This window comes from Prosopis cineraria, unplaced genomic scaffold (assembly GCF_029017545.1).
Source record: "Prosopis cineraria cultivar Desert tree isolate PC_DT_omini unplaced genomic scaffold, ASM2901754v1 PC3, whole genome shotgun sequence".
Classification (NCBI taxonomy): domain Eukaryota; kingdom Viridiplantae; phylum Streptophyta; class Magnoliopsida; order Fabales; family Fabaceae; genus Prosopis; species Prosopis cineraria.
In genome coordinates, this window is record NW_026555334.1 from 8,037,433 (window position 1) to 8,051,082 (window position 13,650).

Genomic DNA, 13,650 nt, shown 5'->3' on the forward strand with positions numbered 1-13,650 from the left:
TGCTAATGGGCTTCGTCAATAATAATATCTTTAACGTTATTATATAATAAGACACTGCATTTGACAAGAATGAGCATGTTTTCTGTGCCTTTGATTTGATAGCAAATTATAAGTTTACATTTTGTTTTACTTTTTTTATATGATATAGTTACTTTTTTGTCCAAGTAACCTTTTAGTTGACATCTTTAATTTAAAGATGTTTCTTCGTCATCATCATGCTGTAAAAATTCATTAAAAACAGTAAAACAACTGTGACTATAATAATAATAATAATAATAATAATAATAATAATTAATTTCAATGTCATTGATCTTGGTCGGTGTCATGCTCCCCAGCAATGCCCATAAACATAACGTGTGTGATGTGCACATATGGATAGCACTCTCTTATTATGTTAATTATTTCTATTATTTAATTATGTTGCAGAAGATTCTTGCTTGTTTCTTGAAAAATACAACCTTTCTAATTCAACATGTTTGGTATGAGTAGGAGATAACTCACCAGTGAGGTTGTTATGAGAAAAGTCCAAATGATTGAGATATTGAAGAGCTCCTATTTGAGATAAAATTGTACCTGTTAATTCACATTTTATCAAGTTGTAGAGATTCTAGGTTATTTCTAGAAAAATATCTTTCTAATTAATGTGTTTGGTAAGCTTAGGAGATAACTCACCAGTAAGGTGGTTATTAGACAAGTCCAAATAAGCTAAATTTTGAAGAGCTTCTATTTGAGTTGGAATTGTACCTATCAAATAACATGTAATTAAGTTGCAGAAGATTCTTGCTTGTTTCTTGAAAAATACAACATTTCTAATTCAATGTGTTTGGTATGAGTAGGAGATAACTCACCAGTGAGGTTGTTATGAGAAAAATCCAAATGATGGAGATATTGAAGAGCTCCTAATTGAGATGGAATTGCACCTGTTAATTCACATTTTATTAAGATGTAAAGATTCTAGGTTGTTTTTGGAAAAATATCTTTCTAATTAATGTGTTTGGTAAGATTAGGAGATAACTCACCAGTAAGATAGTTATTAGACAAGTCCAAATAAGCTAGATTTTGAAGAGCTTCTATTTGAGCTGGAATGGTACCTATCAAATACCATGTTATTAAGTTGTAGAAGATTCTTGCCTGTTTCTTGAAAAATACAACTTTTCTAATTCAATGTGTTTGGTATGAGTAGGAGATAACTCACCAATGAAGTTGTTATGAGAAAAGTCCAAATGGTTGAGAAATTGAATAGCTCCTATTTGAGATGAAATTGTACCTGTTAATTCACATTTATCACATTATAGAGATTCTAGGTTGTTTGTAGAAAAATATCTTTCTAATTAATGTGTTTGGTAAGATTAGGAGATAACTCACCAGTAAGGTGGTTATTAGACAAGTCCAAATAAGCTAAATTTTGAAGAGCTTCTATTTGAGTTGGAATTGTACCTATCAAATAACATGTAATTAAGTTGCAGAAGATTCTTGCTTGTTTCTTGAAAAATACAACATTTCTAATTCAATGTGTTTGGTATGAGTAGGAGATAACTCACCAGTGAGGTTGTTATGAGAAAAATCCAAATAGTAGAGATATTGAAGAGTTTCTATTTGAGATGGAATTGTACTTGTTAATTCACATTTTATCAAGTTGTGGAAATTCTAGGTTGTTTTTGGAAAAATATCTTTCTAATTAATGTGTTTGGTAAGATTAGGAGATAACTCACCAGTAAGGTAGTTATTAGACAAGTCCAAAGAAGCTAGATTTTCAAGAGCTTCTATTTGAGCTGGAATGGTACCTATCAAATAACATGTTATTAAGTTGTAGAAGATTCTTGCCTGTTTCTTGAAAAATACAACATTTCTAATTCAATGTGTTTGGTATGAGTAGGAAATAACTCACCAATGAAGTTGTTATGAGAAAAGTCCAAATAGTCGAGATATTGAAGAGCTCCTATTTGAGATGGAATTGTACCTGTTAATTCACATTTTATCAAGTTGTAGAGATTCTAGGTTGTTTCTAGAAAAGTATATTTCTAATTAATGCATTTGGTAAGCTTAGGAGATGACCACCAATAAGGTGGTTATTTGACAAGTCCAAATAAGCTAGATTTTGAATAGTTTCTATTTGAGTTGGAATTGTACCTATCAAATAACATGTTATTAAGTTGCAGAAGATTCTTGCTTGTTTCTTGAAAAATACATTTCTAATTTAATGTGTTTGGTATGAGTAGGAGATAACTCACTAGTGAGGTTGTTATAATACAACCTTAAATAACTATGTTGAAGAGCTCCAATTTGAATTGTTATGGTACTTGTCAAATTCATTCCAAAGAGGACAAGATTTTCTAGATAAGAAAATGCAATCAAGTTGAGATCTGCTACTTGAGAGCGAGTTTCTCCTCCACTTACATTGAGATAGCAGACGCACTAGTAATAGAAGCATAGCATAATAGTAAAGCCAACATCACACTGATCTCTACTTACTTTCTCAACACAAAGTGATTCCCAAATAACAACAGCTTAATTGTCACCTTGCAAGTATTGTTTACTCGATGCGCTCTTTTTTGTAATCACTCCGGTCAGCATCAAAGTCGGTGGACAGTTGGAGCATAGATGACCAAGAATGGGGTAATTTCATCGCAAGTCACGACCATAGGTTAATGACCACGAAATTGTTGAGGCATTAATAAATTACCTGCCTCTAAAGATTCAAAGGTCTATCATTAGGGTCCATGTCCTACGGCAGACTTGTCCAGACACGTTCAGACTTCAGTAGAATGGAATAGTACTAGTTTATAATAGTGACACTTCATTGAGAGCTGGGTAATTTTCATTAATACCTCAATAAGTTCTTTCTCAATGATTATGTCCTCTATTTACCTTTGGACTGGCTCCAATGACTTTGACGTTGACGAACATGTGCATCACCGACCACCAACTTTTCAAATTATTTCTCAATTGTGTTTAAATTATAAAATTTAAAGTTTCTAATTTCTAGTTGAATAAAATAAGTTGGGCATTGCCCTGTTTCTAATTCAAAAAATTAAGTCATTTAATTTGACACACATATTTAGTTGATCAAAAAATTTGACACACGTATTTAGACGTTGACCAAAATGTTTACTATATTCCATAAAAGTCTTTAAAAACTGCTTAAAAACAACCAAAAGTCTGCACTGAGGACATAATTTGAAGGATTAAAACATTTCTAATAATAAAAACACTGTTTAGTTAAAATATTTTGAATAAACTAAAAGTAGTTATTAGTATACTGTGAAAGATGAGGTAGTAATTTCTTGTTAATGAAGTCATGGCCATAGATTAATGACCGAAAATTTATTCAGGCATTAAATATAATTTCATGCCTCTGAAGATTCAAACCAGGATTTAAAGGTATATCATTTTCACTGTTATGGTCTTTGTCCTACTAGAGACTTGTCCAGACATGTTAAGCCACTATCACACCCATCTTTACTTACTTTCTCAACATTAAGTGATCCCCAAATTGAATAACTTAGAACCTTGCAAGGCTTGTTTCTGGGCTCTTTATTAAGCACTCTGGTTCATGAGCGTCAAAGTCGTTGGAGCAAGTCTAATAGGAAATAACGTGAGAGATGGGCAGAGTTGAAGTGTGCTATTATGGTCTATGCCCTATTAAAGACTTTTCCAGACATGTTCCTGGAATTGGATTTGTGCTATACAGACACTTTCTTTGACCATTAGCGTTAATTGTCAATACCTAACTTGCTAAATCTAATTTTTAAAACAACTATTAAAAGAATCATACTAATTTGTTTTTTCCCTCCTTATTTTTAAAAATCAAAGAAGGGAAAAGATCATCCTTTTGTTGATGGGCCTCGTCAATAATAATTTCTTTGAAGTTATTATACGATAAGACACTGCGTTTGACAATGGTCAGCCTGTGTGTTCTGTGCCTTTAATTTGATGGCAAATAACCAAATATCATATAAGTTTACATTTGCTTTAATTTTTTTATATCATATAGTGACCTTTTTTATCCAAGTAACTTTTTAGTTGACATCTTTAAAGATGTTTTGTCATCATCATCATCTTCTTCTCTTAATGCTCTGTAAAAATTAATTATAAAAAGTAAAACAAGTGTGACCATAATAATAATTAACTTCAATGTCAGTGATCTTCGTAGGTGTCTTGCTCCCCAGCAATGCCCATAAACATAACGTAAATTGAATAATAATCATGAGTTTATAACAAATGAGTGATATATACAATGACCCACATATGGATTTTTAGTCCCTATATGTATTTTATTATTTTTAGTCCCTTTAGTTTGATCCATCTAAAACTTTTAATCTCTATGATTTTAAAAATGCATATAACTGTTATGAGCTAGCATTGATGGAGTTAATTTCACTATAACTCTATAACTCCTTCGCTAAAACGATAAAAATATGTCAGCACAAAAATAAATTTACTAGGTATAATTAAAAATAAAAGGCAAGAGGGCCAAAAAAAGCTTCATTGTACATTTAGATTAAATACAATGTGATGGACGAAAGCAAGAGATTAAGTATATGTTAACAAAGGTGTTAACAGAATTAAATACATGTCAATAAAATTAACTTCATCAATATAATATTATGGTCCTTTTGTGTATTTTTAAAATAAGAGCTATTATTAAATATGGATCAAACTAAAAGAATGAGAATAATAAAATAAACTTAGATACTAAAACAAAATGCAGAATAAAAGTACAAGAGGTACTTTTATATTTTTCTGTTTTATGATCTCTTACACTGACAGATTATAAATTTTACTAGCGAAAGGGAAAGACTTTAAATTAAGGGTCTAAGTTCAAGTTTTCTGTCTTTGAACTAATAGCACTGAGGATCACAAAATGTGCCCACCAATCACACAGCAGTGACAGCTCCGAAAAATCTCTCAATCAAGGCATCCAAGTCCTCCTAAGCCAAAATACTTCCTACTCCTTAACCTCACTAGCCGAAACAAAAATATCCAAGTTGGATGTGAATTTGAATTTGATGATTGTACTAAATGTCTGTATCATCTAAATCATTAAAATTTAAATTAATAGTTTTAAATTGATACTTCATTTAAAATTAATGAATGAGTGAGTTTATCTGAACTATTGATATGGATTTCAATGGCTCAAATGATATAGACACTCAATGACCATACTAAGTACAGTTATTGAATCTAAATTTATATTTTTAGAGGGATATGCTATAATACCATGTGATCAAATGGGTGTAGGAAGGTTGGCCACTATTATAACTATTTTGAATGAAAGAGTTTACCACCACTTTGGAACTTTGGCAGGAGGAGTTTCTCCTATTACAACCAAAAGCTTGTTTTTTTTTTCCCTTTATTATTGTGGTTAGTTTCTATGGAGTCAAGTTTTTTATAATTATATTTTATTTGTTTATATCATATTGTTTGAAAATGGTCCTGTTATTAATTTGAATGAAACTCAAACTTTGAAATTAAAAGTAAGAGCAAGAGGAATTACAACATTATACAAAAAACACAAAAAAGAAGCCTTTGATCGATATTATAAGTTTTTTCCCCTTACTAAACATGTGCTAAATATTTTAATCTTTTAAAACATTTCTTCAGTACTATACCATTTTTAAAATTTTATAAATTCTAGAAAGTATCAGATTTTGTAGGTCGGGAAATGTAGCCAGGTTGATATCTGCTAGCCAAGGATGTTGTGATGTGATTCTAGGTCGATACATCTCAGCAACACTTCCATAGTTGAGACAAGTTACTTGTAATATTGTTATAAGACAAGTTTAGATAGTTAAGATGTGGAAGAGCTTTTATTCAATTTGAAATAGTACTTATTAAATCACATTTTATTAAGTTGTACAGGTTTTGGGTTGTTTTTAGGAAAATACAAACATTGTAATTAAATAAGTTTGGAAGAAAAGAAAATAACTCACCAGTAAGGTGATTATTAGACAAGTTCAAATGAGTGAGATTTTGAAGAGCCTCTATTTAAATTGGAATGGTATCTATCAAATCACATTTTATTAAGTTGCAGAAGATTCTTGCTTGTTTATAAAAAAATGCAATATTTCTAATTCAACGAGTTTGGTATAAATATGAGATAACTCACCAGCAAGGTTGTTATGAGACAAGCCCAAATGTCTAAGATGTTGAAGAGTTTCAATTTGAATTGGTATGGTACCTATCAAACCCATTCTTGAAAGTTCAAGTTCTTCTAAATAAGAAAATGCTGTCAAGTTGAGATCTCCTATTCGACGGTGCTGTGAAGTGATTCGGAGTGGAGATATCTGAGTAACGCTTCCAAAATCATTGCAAGATATCTCGTACCAGTAACATGGGTCTGAGACGTTGTAGGGAGTAATACTAGTATTCCACCACTTGGTTTGAAGCAGAGCACGTTTCTCCTCTGCTTTCATCAAGGTAGCAGATGCACTAGTAACAGAAGCGTAGCATAATAGCAAAGCCACTATCACACCCATCTCTGCTTACTTTCTTAACACAAAGTGATTCCCAAATGACAGTGTCTTATCACCTTGCAAGTATGGCTTTTTCTAGGCTAACTTATAATCATGCAAGGCTTGTTTCTGGGCTCTTTATTAATCACTCTAGTCATGTTCGTGTGAGTCAAAGTCGTTGTGGAACAAGTCCAACGGGAAATAACGTGAGACATGGGCAGAGTTGAAGCATGCTATTCAATGTCCAGTTAAAGACTTCCCCAGACGTGTTCACTGGAACTAGATTTATACCACTTACTGCACACATTTTCATCCACTAGTATTCTTAATTTTCAATACCTAACTTGTAAAACAGGATTTTGAAAACAACTATTAAAAGCATCATACTAATTTGTTTTTCCCACATTGTTAAAAAAAAAAAAATCAAAGGCGGCAAAAAAATCGTTGTTTTGTTGGTGGGCCTCGTCAATAATATTTTTAAAGTTATTATATGATAAGACACTGCATTTGATAATAATGAGCATGTGTTATGTGCCTTTAATTTGATAGCAAATTAGAAGTTGACATCTTTAAAGATGTTTTGCATTCATCATCATCTTCATGCTGTAAAAATTAATTAAAGGAAGTCAAAACAACTGTAAGTATAATGATAGTAATAATTAACTTCAATGACAGTAATCTTGGTCGGTGTCATGATCCACTGCAATGCCCATAAAACATAACGTGTGATATATACATCTACTCACATTTGGATAGCACTCTCTTATTATGTTAATTATTACTATTATTCTTTTACATTTGTTAAATTTTGCTTAAATCACATAATTACTATACTTTAAAACACTCAGTTGATTGTTAATTAATTTTTATTGAAATATCTATTATCGATATAAAAAAAAGTGAATAATAAACTGCATTATTCACAAATCTCAATCCTAAAAAAAATGTTTCTACTTTAGCATTAGATAGAAAAAAAATTCAATTCTTTCATATTCAACAGAACGAAAATAATACATGAATGAATAATATAATAAAATGTGACAAACTAAAAAAAATACCCCTAAAACAATCTCTTTTTTTTTTAATTTACAAGGACCAAACTTCAAAGGTTATTATTTATAAAAAGAAATACAATTGTAGATCTATGTACTTTTGACTGTTTTTCGTTTTTAGTTCCAATATTTATTTTATTATTTCGTTTAAAAATTTTAATCTCTATAATTTTAAAAATACATATAACAGTTATGAACTGGCATTGACGAAGTTAATTCCACATTAACTCGATAACTCTTTTGCTAACACAATAAAAACATGGCACAAAAATAAATTGGCTAGGTATAATAAAAAATAAAATGTAAGGTAACCAAAAAAATGCTTCATTGTATATTTAGATTAAATAGAATGCAATTGACAAAAGCAAGAGATTAAGTACACATTAACAAAGGAGTTAACAGAATTAACAAATGGAGTATATGTCAATAAAATTAACATCATCAATATCGTATCATGGTCCTTATGTGCACTTTCAAATTAAGAGCTACTATTATATACAGATCAAATTAAAAGAACTGGGAATGATAAAACAAAATTAATGCCTAAAAACAAAATGCATCGGCAAAGTGCAAGATGTAAGTTTTGTATTTTACTTTTTCTTAATCTCTTACGCTGTCAGGTTATAAATTTTATGGGCAGAAAGGAAAGACTTTAAATTGAGGGTCTATGTTGTTGGCCAAAAAATATTTTTTTGAGGGTTTGTGTTTAAAAGTATTTTTATAAAAAAATAACTAAAAAATTAAAAATAATTTTTGTAATTATGTTTAGTGGCGACAAATCTTCACCACCAAAATTATTTTCATAAAAAAATAATTAAAAAATAAAAAATAATTTATCAAATTACCAAAATTATTTTCATAAAAAATAATTAAAAATAAAAAATAATTTATGTTATTACTTTAAGTGGCGACAAACAGTCATCGCGAAAAGTATTTTTATAAAAAATAATTAAAAAATTAAAAATAATTTATGTAATTGCTTTTCATGGTTACAATTTGTCACCACCAAAAATATTTTTATAAAAAATAATTAAAAAACTAAAAAATATTTTATAAATATTTTTAGTGGCAAAATTTGTTGCCACTAAAGGTATTTATATATAGAATGAGAAATAAATAATATTAGAATGTTAAAGTTATATATAAACATTATAATGTTAAAGTTATATAGATATTGTAAGATGCAAATGGCATTGCAGACTACTTAACAAATTAAACATTTGATACTTGACTTGGTATAAAAATGGTGTCTACTTCATTTGTTGAGCTTTATTTTTCACTATCACAAGATTATCTAAATAAGATGTTCCATATTTGATGGTTATCTAAAATAAGCAATAAATAAAATAGGTCAAGAATACTTGACAGTTTTTTGAATTATAGATGAAATTATGTATACACTATTAGAAAAATTGAATTTAACGAGGAACAAATCCCTCGCTAAATGCCATTTTCTCTAATTAAATTGTGTTTTAACGAGGGATTTTGTCCCTTGCTAAATTCGTAACTATAAAAAGGCACGCTAAATTTAGCGAGGGATTGTATTTCCCTTATTAATTAGCAAGGGATTTAATCCCCTACTAATTTTAGCAAGGGATTTAATCCCTTGCTAATATTATTCAAAATTTGATAATTTAGCGAGGGACTAATCTCTCACTAATTTCTCGCTAAATATGCATTTATTTAAAAATAGTAATATCACATCATTTGCCATGTGTGTATCAACTTATAACATAACACCAACAACTTCATGCCTCATCAACCGTCACATCACCTATCATCTTGTGCCCCATTACTCGCCGCATATGCGACAACTCATGACATATCATTATCCACCTTGTGTCATGTTATTTGCTCCTTACCATATTATATATTCATTATGTTTATGTCAAATTCAAAACTTGAACCCTTAATCTCACACATTTCAAGCCTTATGCTCTCCTTCTTTGCCAGTTGAATTGAAAGGTACCTGTAGTTATTATATGATAAATTAAATATATATTCTTGAACTACATAAATATATCAAGTAATATATTATATACACACATATATACATATTAAATTTTATTTTCAATTGTTAATATGTTAAAAATATTTATATTTTATTTAAATTATTCTTTACATTATATTTTTAATAAAATGTTATTTTATTAATAAAAATCAACTTAAAATAAAGAATATATTAAAAATTAAATAATTTTATTATGAATATTTTAGTTAATTTTTAAATTTAATTTTTATTTTTAAATACAAATAATTAAACATATAATTAAAATTCATTATTAAAAGTTAACTTTTTTTTACAGTAATTAGCTAGGGATAGAATCCCTCGCTAAATTCCTCACTAATTATCTTATTTTAGAAAGAGATTGGCAGTTCCTCATTATTTTTCTCACTAATTGTCTTATTTTAGAGAGGGATTGATAGTCCCTCACTATTTTCCTCACTAATTATTTTATTTTAGGGAGGTATTAGCAATCTCTCACTATTTTTCTCGCTAATTATCTTATTTTAAAGAAGAATTGACAGTCCCTTGCTATTTTTCTTACTAATTCTCTTATTTTAAAGTGGGATTGACAATCCCTCGCTATTTTCCTCGTTGATAGTACGTCAAGCTACAAAATCACTATCTCTCTCTAATTTCTTCACTAATTCGGTATTTTAAAGAGAAATAGAAGATCTCTCGCTAATTTGCATTTTTTCAGTAGTGATAAACTTATTAAAGTTTGTTTATTGTAAATTGTAAAGTTATTGGAAAGTGTTCTCTATTAACTTTAGATTGACTTTATTAAAAAGACTTTAATGAAAGTCTAAACTAATTTAGATTGAGTCAAGATAAAATTCCTTCTATTTTAATTATGAAATATCCACTTAGATTTTTAACTTGGATTTTTTTGTGTTTAGCATCTACTAAGGATAATTGTCCAAAATGACTATCAACAAAAATTATATGAGTAAAATAAATTTTTTATTAAAATATTTTTAAGCTAATTGAAAAATTGTAAATAAAATTTATTTTTGATAAAAGAAGGGGAAGCATTTAACTTGGGAGAAGATGAACGTTTAATAATTTACTTAATAATTTTTGAGAAAAGTATGGAAAAAAATGTAAAAGATATTTAACATAAACTAATATAATACATACTTATAGATAAATTATATACTTAATTATTTTCATTTAAAAAATAAAAATAAAATTTAAAAATTGGTAAAAATGTTTATAAGAAAATTATTTAATATTTAAAAATTATTTCATTTTAAGTTCATTTTCCTAACAAAAATAATATTTTATTAAAAAATATAATATATATACACACTCATAGAAATTATTTTAACATATTAATAAATGAAAATAAAATAAAATATATATGTATATATTTTTAATAATATATTATTTGATATATGTATATGTAGTTAAATAATATGTATTTAATTTCGTATATAATAATTGCAGGTGCATTTCAGCTCAATTGGCAACAAAGGATGACTTAAAGCTTGGAAGATGGAGGTTAAGGGCTCAAATTTTAATTTGGTATATTTCACAATTCACAGTGAATATGTGATATGGCACGTGGTGGCAATGTGGCGTGACATGGCACAAGTTGTTAGGTGACATGGCATGATGTGGTGCACACATGATGAGGCGACATGGCAGGTGATGTGGCATAATGTGTTAGATGACGTGGCACAAGGAAGCGCTAAAGTGACATAAGATGGCTTTTTTACTTTTTTTAAAAAAGTTGACTTTTGGCAACGACTAAAGGTTTTTAGCAATGACTTTTCACCACCAAAGGGTCGCTACCAAAAGCCTTATCCCTAATAGTTTTTGACGACGACAAACATGATTACAACCAAAAGCAAACTTTTAATGGCGACAAAAGGTAAACTTTTAGCACCAAAAAACTTTTGGCAACAATAATTGTCACCACTAAAGGTATACTTTATCGCTGTAAAAAAATATTAGTAATAAGACTTTAGATACCAGCCCTTTGGTGGTGAAGAGTTGCTGCTAAAAACCTTTAGCGGTGACTTTTGAACTGCCAAAAGTTATTTTTTTTTGTAGTGATTGTTATAAAATAAATCCAAACAAATTAAATTTTAAAGAGCTCGTATGTGAGGTGAAATGATACTTATATCAAACCATATTTTATAAAGTTATAAAAGTTTTAAGTTGTTTCTAAATAAATATAACCTTTCTAATTCAATGAGTTTAGTAAGAGTAGGAGATAACTCATGATTAAGTCTATTATAAGTCAATGCAATTAATTGAGATTTTGAAGAACTTTCATTTGAATTGGAATAACACCTACCAAACCAATTCCAGAAAAGGACATATGTTCATGTGTGTCCATCTCAAGAATGCTTCCAAACTCGTTGCAAAGAAAACTGATCTCACTCACGAGGGTTGGATATGTCGATGATATGCCACCAGTTGGTCTGGTGCAGGGCACATTTCTCCTCAGCTACCATGACAGGAGAAGCGCTAGTAATAGCAACATAGCATAACAGTAGTGCCACTATCAGTCCCATCTTTACTTCGTTATTTTCTTAACACTAAGTGATCCCCAAATGAGTGAAGCAACAGTGGTGTCTCTATATAGATCCTGAAAAATTGAATTGATATGGGATATTGGGACGTTCAATTTGAATTTAGAATCCTGTAAAACAAATGTCAAAGCGAACAACAACTAGAACAGGCTAGCCCATGGGTTAAGATAACTTAAAATAAGATTATGCATATCAATAAAGTTTAATAATAATACTTTACAAATTTATTTTTTCAAAACAAAATTATAAAATTTTTAAAAATATCCTTCATTTAAATATAACTTTAAATTTATACATTTAATCATTACACTATAATCATTTCAGTTTTCCAACTACTTGAAAAGTAATATTGAAAAATCATCATTAATAAAAATTTATTTTTGTGAGATTATTTCATATTTTGGAACAATAAAATACCTTCAAAATATCTTATAATTTTAGATGGAGGGTGTAAAAGTAACTTCCAAAAATAAAAAATATTTTTATTTGTAAAATATCAAGTCAAAATATTTATTGATTGTTAATTTTATTTCTTTCAATTTTAATAGCTTTCTTACAGTTTTAATAGCGTGAAAGACGGGGTGGTAATAATGTAAATTTCTTCGCAAGTCATCACGGCCATACATAGTGCCCATAAAATGCCAAAACAAATTAACGGTCCCCCTGCATACCCAAGAAAAAATAAATAAATAAATAAATAACAGTCCCCCCATGCCCTATCCTTGCCGCTAGATAAACGAGGAAGACTGACTTTTATATAATAATCATTCTCATTTTCGGCGTGGGAGATGGGATCATATGCACCAAGTTGCAAAGATGACAAGGTTGAGAAAATGACCTTACTTTGTCATACTTTCATTGGCTCTTCAAATTCACAAATGTAAGTTCAGAGGTCCACATAATTAGGATCAATTGTCTCAATCGTTTGCACTAAAGTCTTTCTTAATGTATCTAAAACGTCATGGCGCTTTGCGGAAACTTCAACGAAGTAACAATAATCTTATAATCAAACACTTGTCCTTAAGATAAGGCAATGACTTAACGGAATTGAACGTTGAAAATGATGGAAGCCTTCAAATCAAGGAAGAAAAAAGTTGAGGAATATATATATATATATATATATTAAACGGTGGAGAATATGGAAATTAGTTTCTCAAGGATGATTCTTATCCAAAGAAAATCATCAAAACTTATTTAGGAAAAATTACACATAAATCTTATTGAGCAAACTTATTAATAAATAAATCCTGTGAAATTCAGAAACTATAATTAAGTCTCTTGAGACTTGAGTGTAATTTAAAATTAAGATAAAAAGATAATAATGTCTTTATTAAACATATATAAATTATATCAGTTAAATAATTTATAGCTACTTTATCAGTAATTTATAACTATAATTTCATGTTTTTACAACTGTCAGTTTAACTATTCAATATGTAAAGTTACAATTATAAAAAGTTTAAGTTATAGTTATAAATTATTAACAAATTAGTTGTAAATAATTAATATTAAACTTTATTAGTAACGCATAATTGTTTAACTTCACATATTCAATACTTAAACTGATCAGTTTAAATACTGAATATGTGAAGTTA

The 13,650-nt window shown here is 28.9% G+C and overlaps 1 protein-coding gene across 1 annotated transcript; it reads right to left on the minus strand.

Moving 5' to 3' along the window:
* Window positions 1-213: 213 nt before the first annotated feature.
* LOC129305350 (probable leucine-rich repeat receptor-like protein kinase At1g35710) lies at window positions 214-6,479 on the minus strand. Its single transcript, XM_054945402.1, has 10 exons — window positions 6,110-6,479; window positions 1,889-1,960; window positions 1,713-1,784; window positions 1,366-1,437; window positions 1,196-1,267; window positions 1,020-1,091; window positions 849-920; window positions 673-744; window positions 502-573; window positions 214-218 (listed from the first exon to the last, which is right to left on the minus strand). Exons 1-10 carry the CDS (start codon window positions 6,477-6,479, stop codon window positions 214-216), a joined length of 951 nt encoding a protein of 316 aa, XP_054801377.1.
* Between the last annotated feature and the right edge of the window lie 7,171 nt (window positions 6,480-13,650).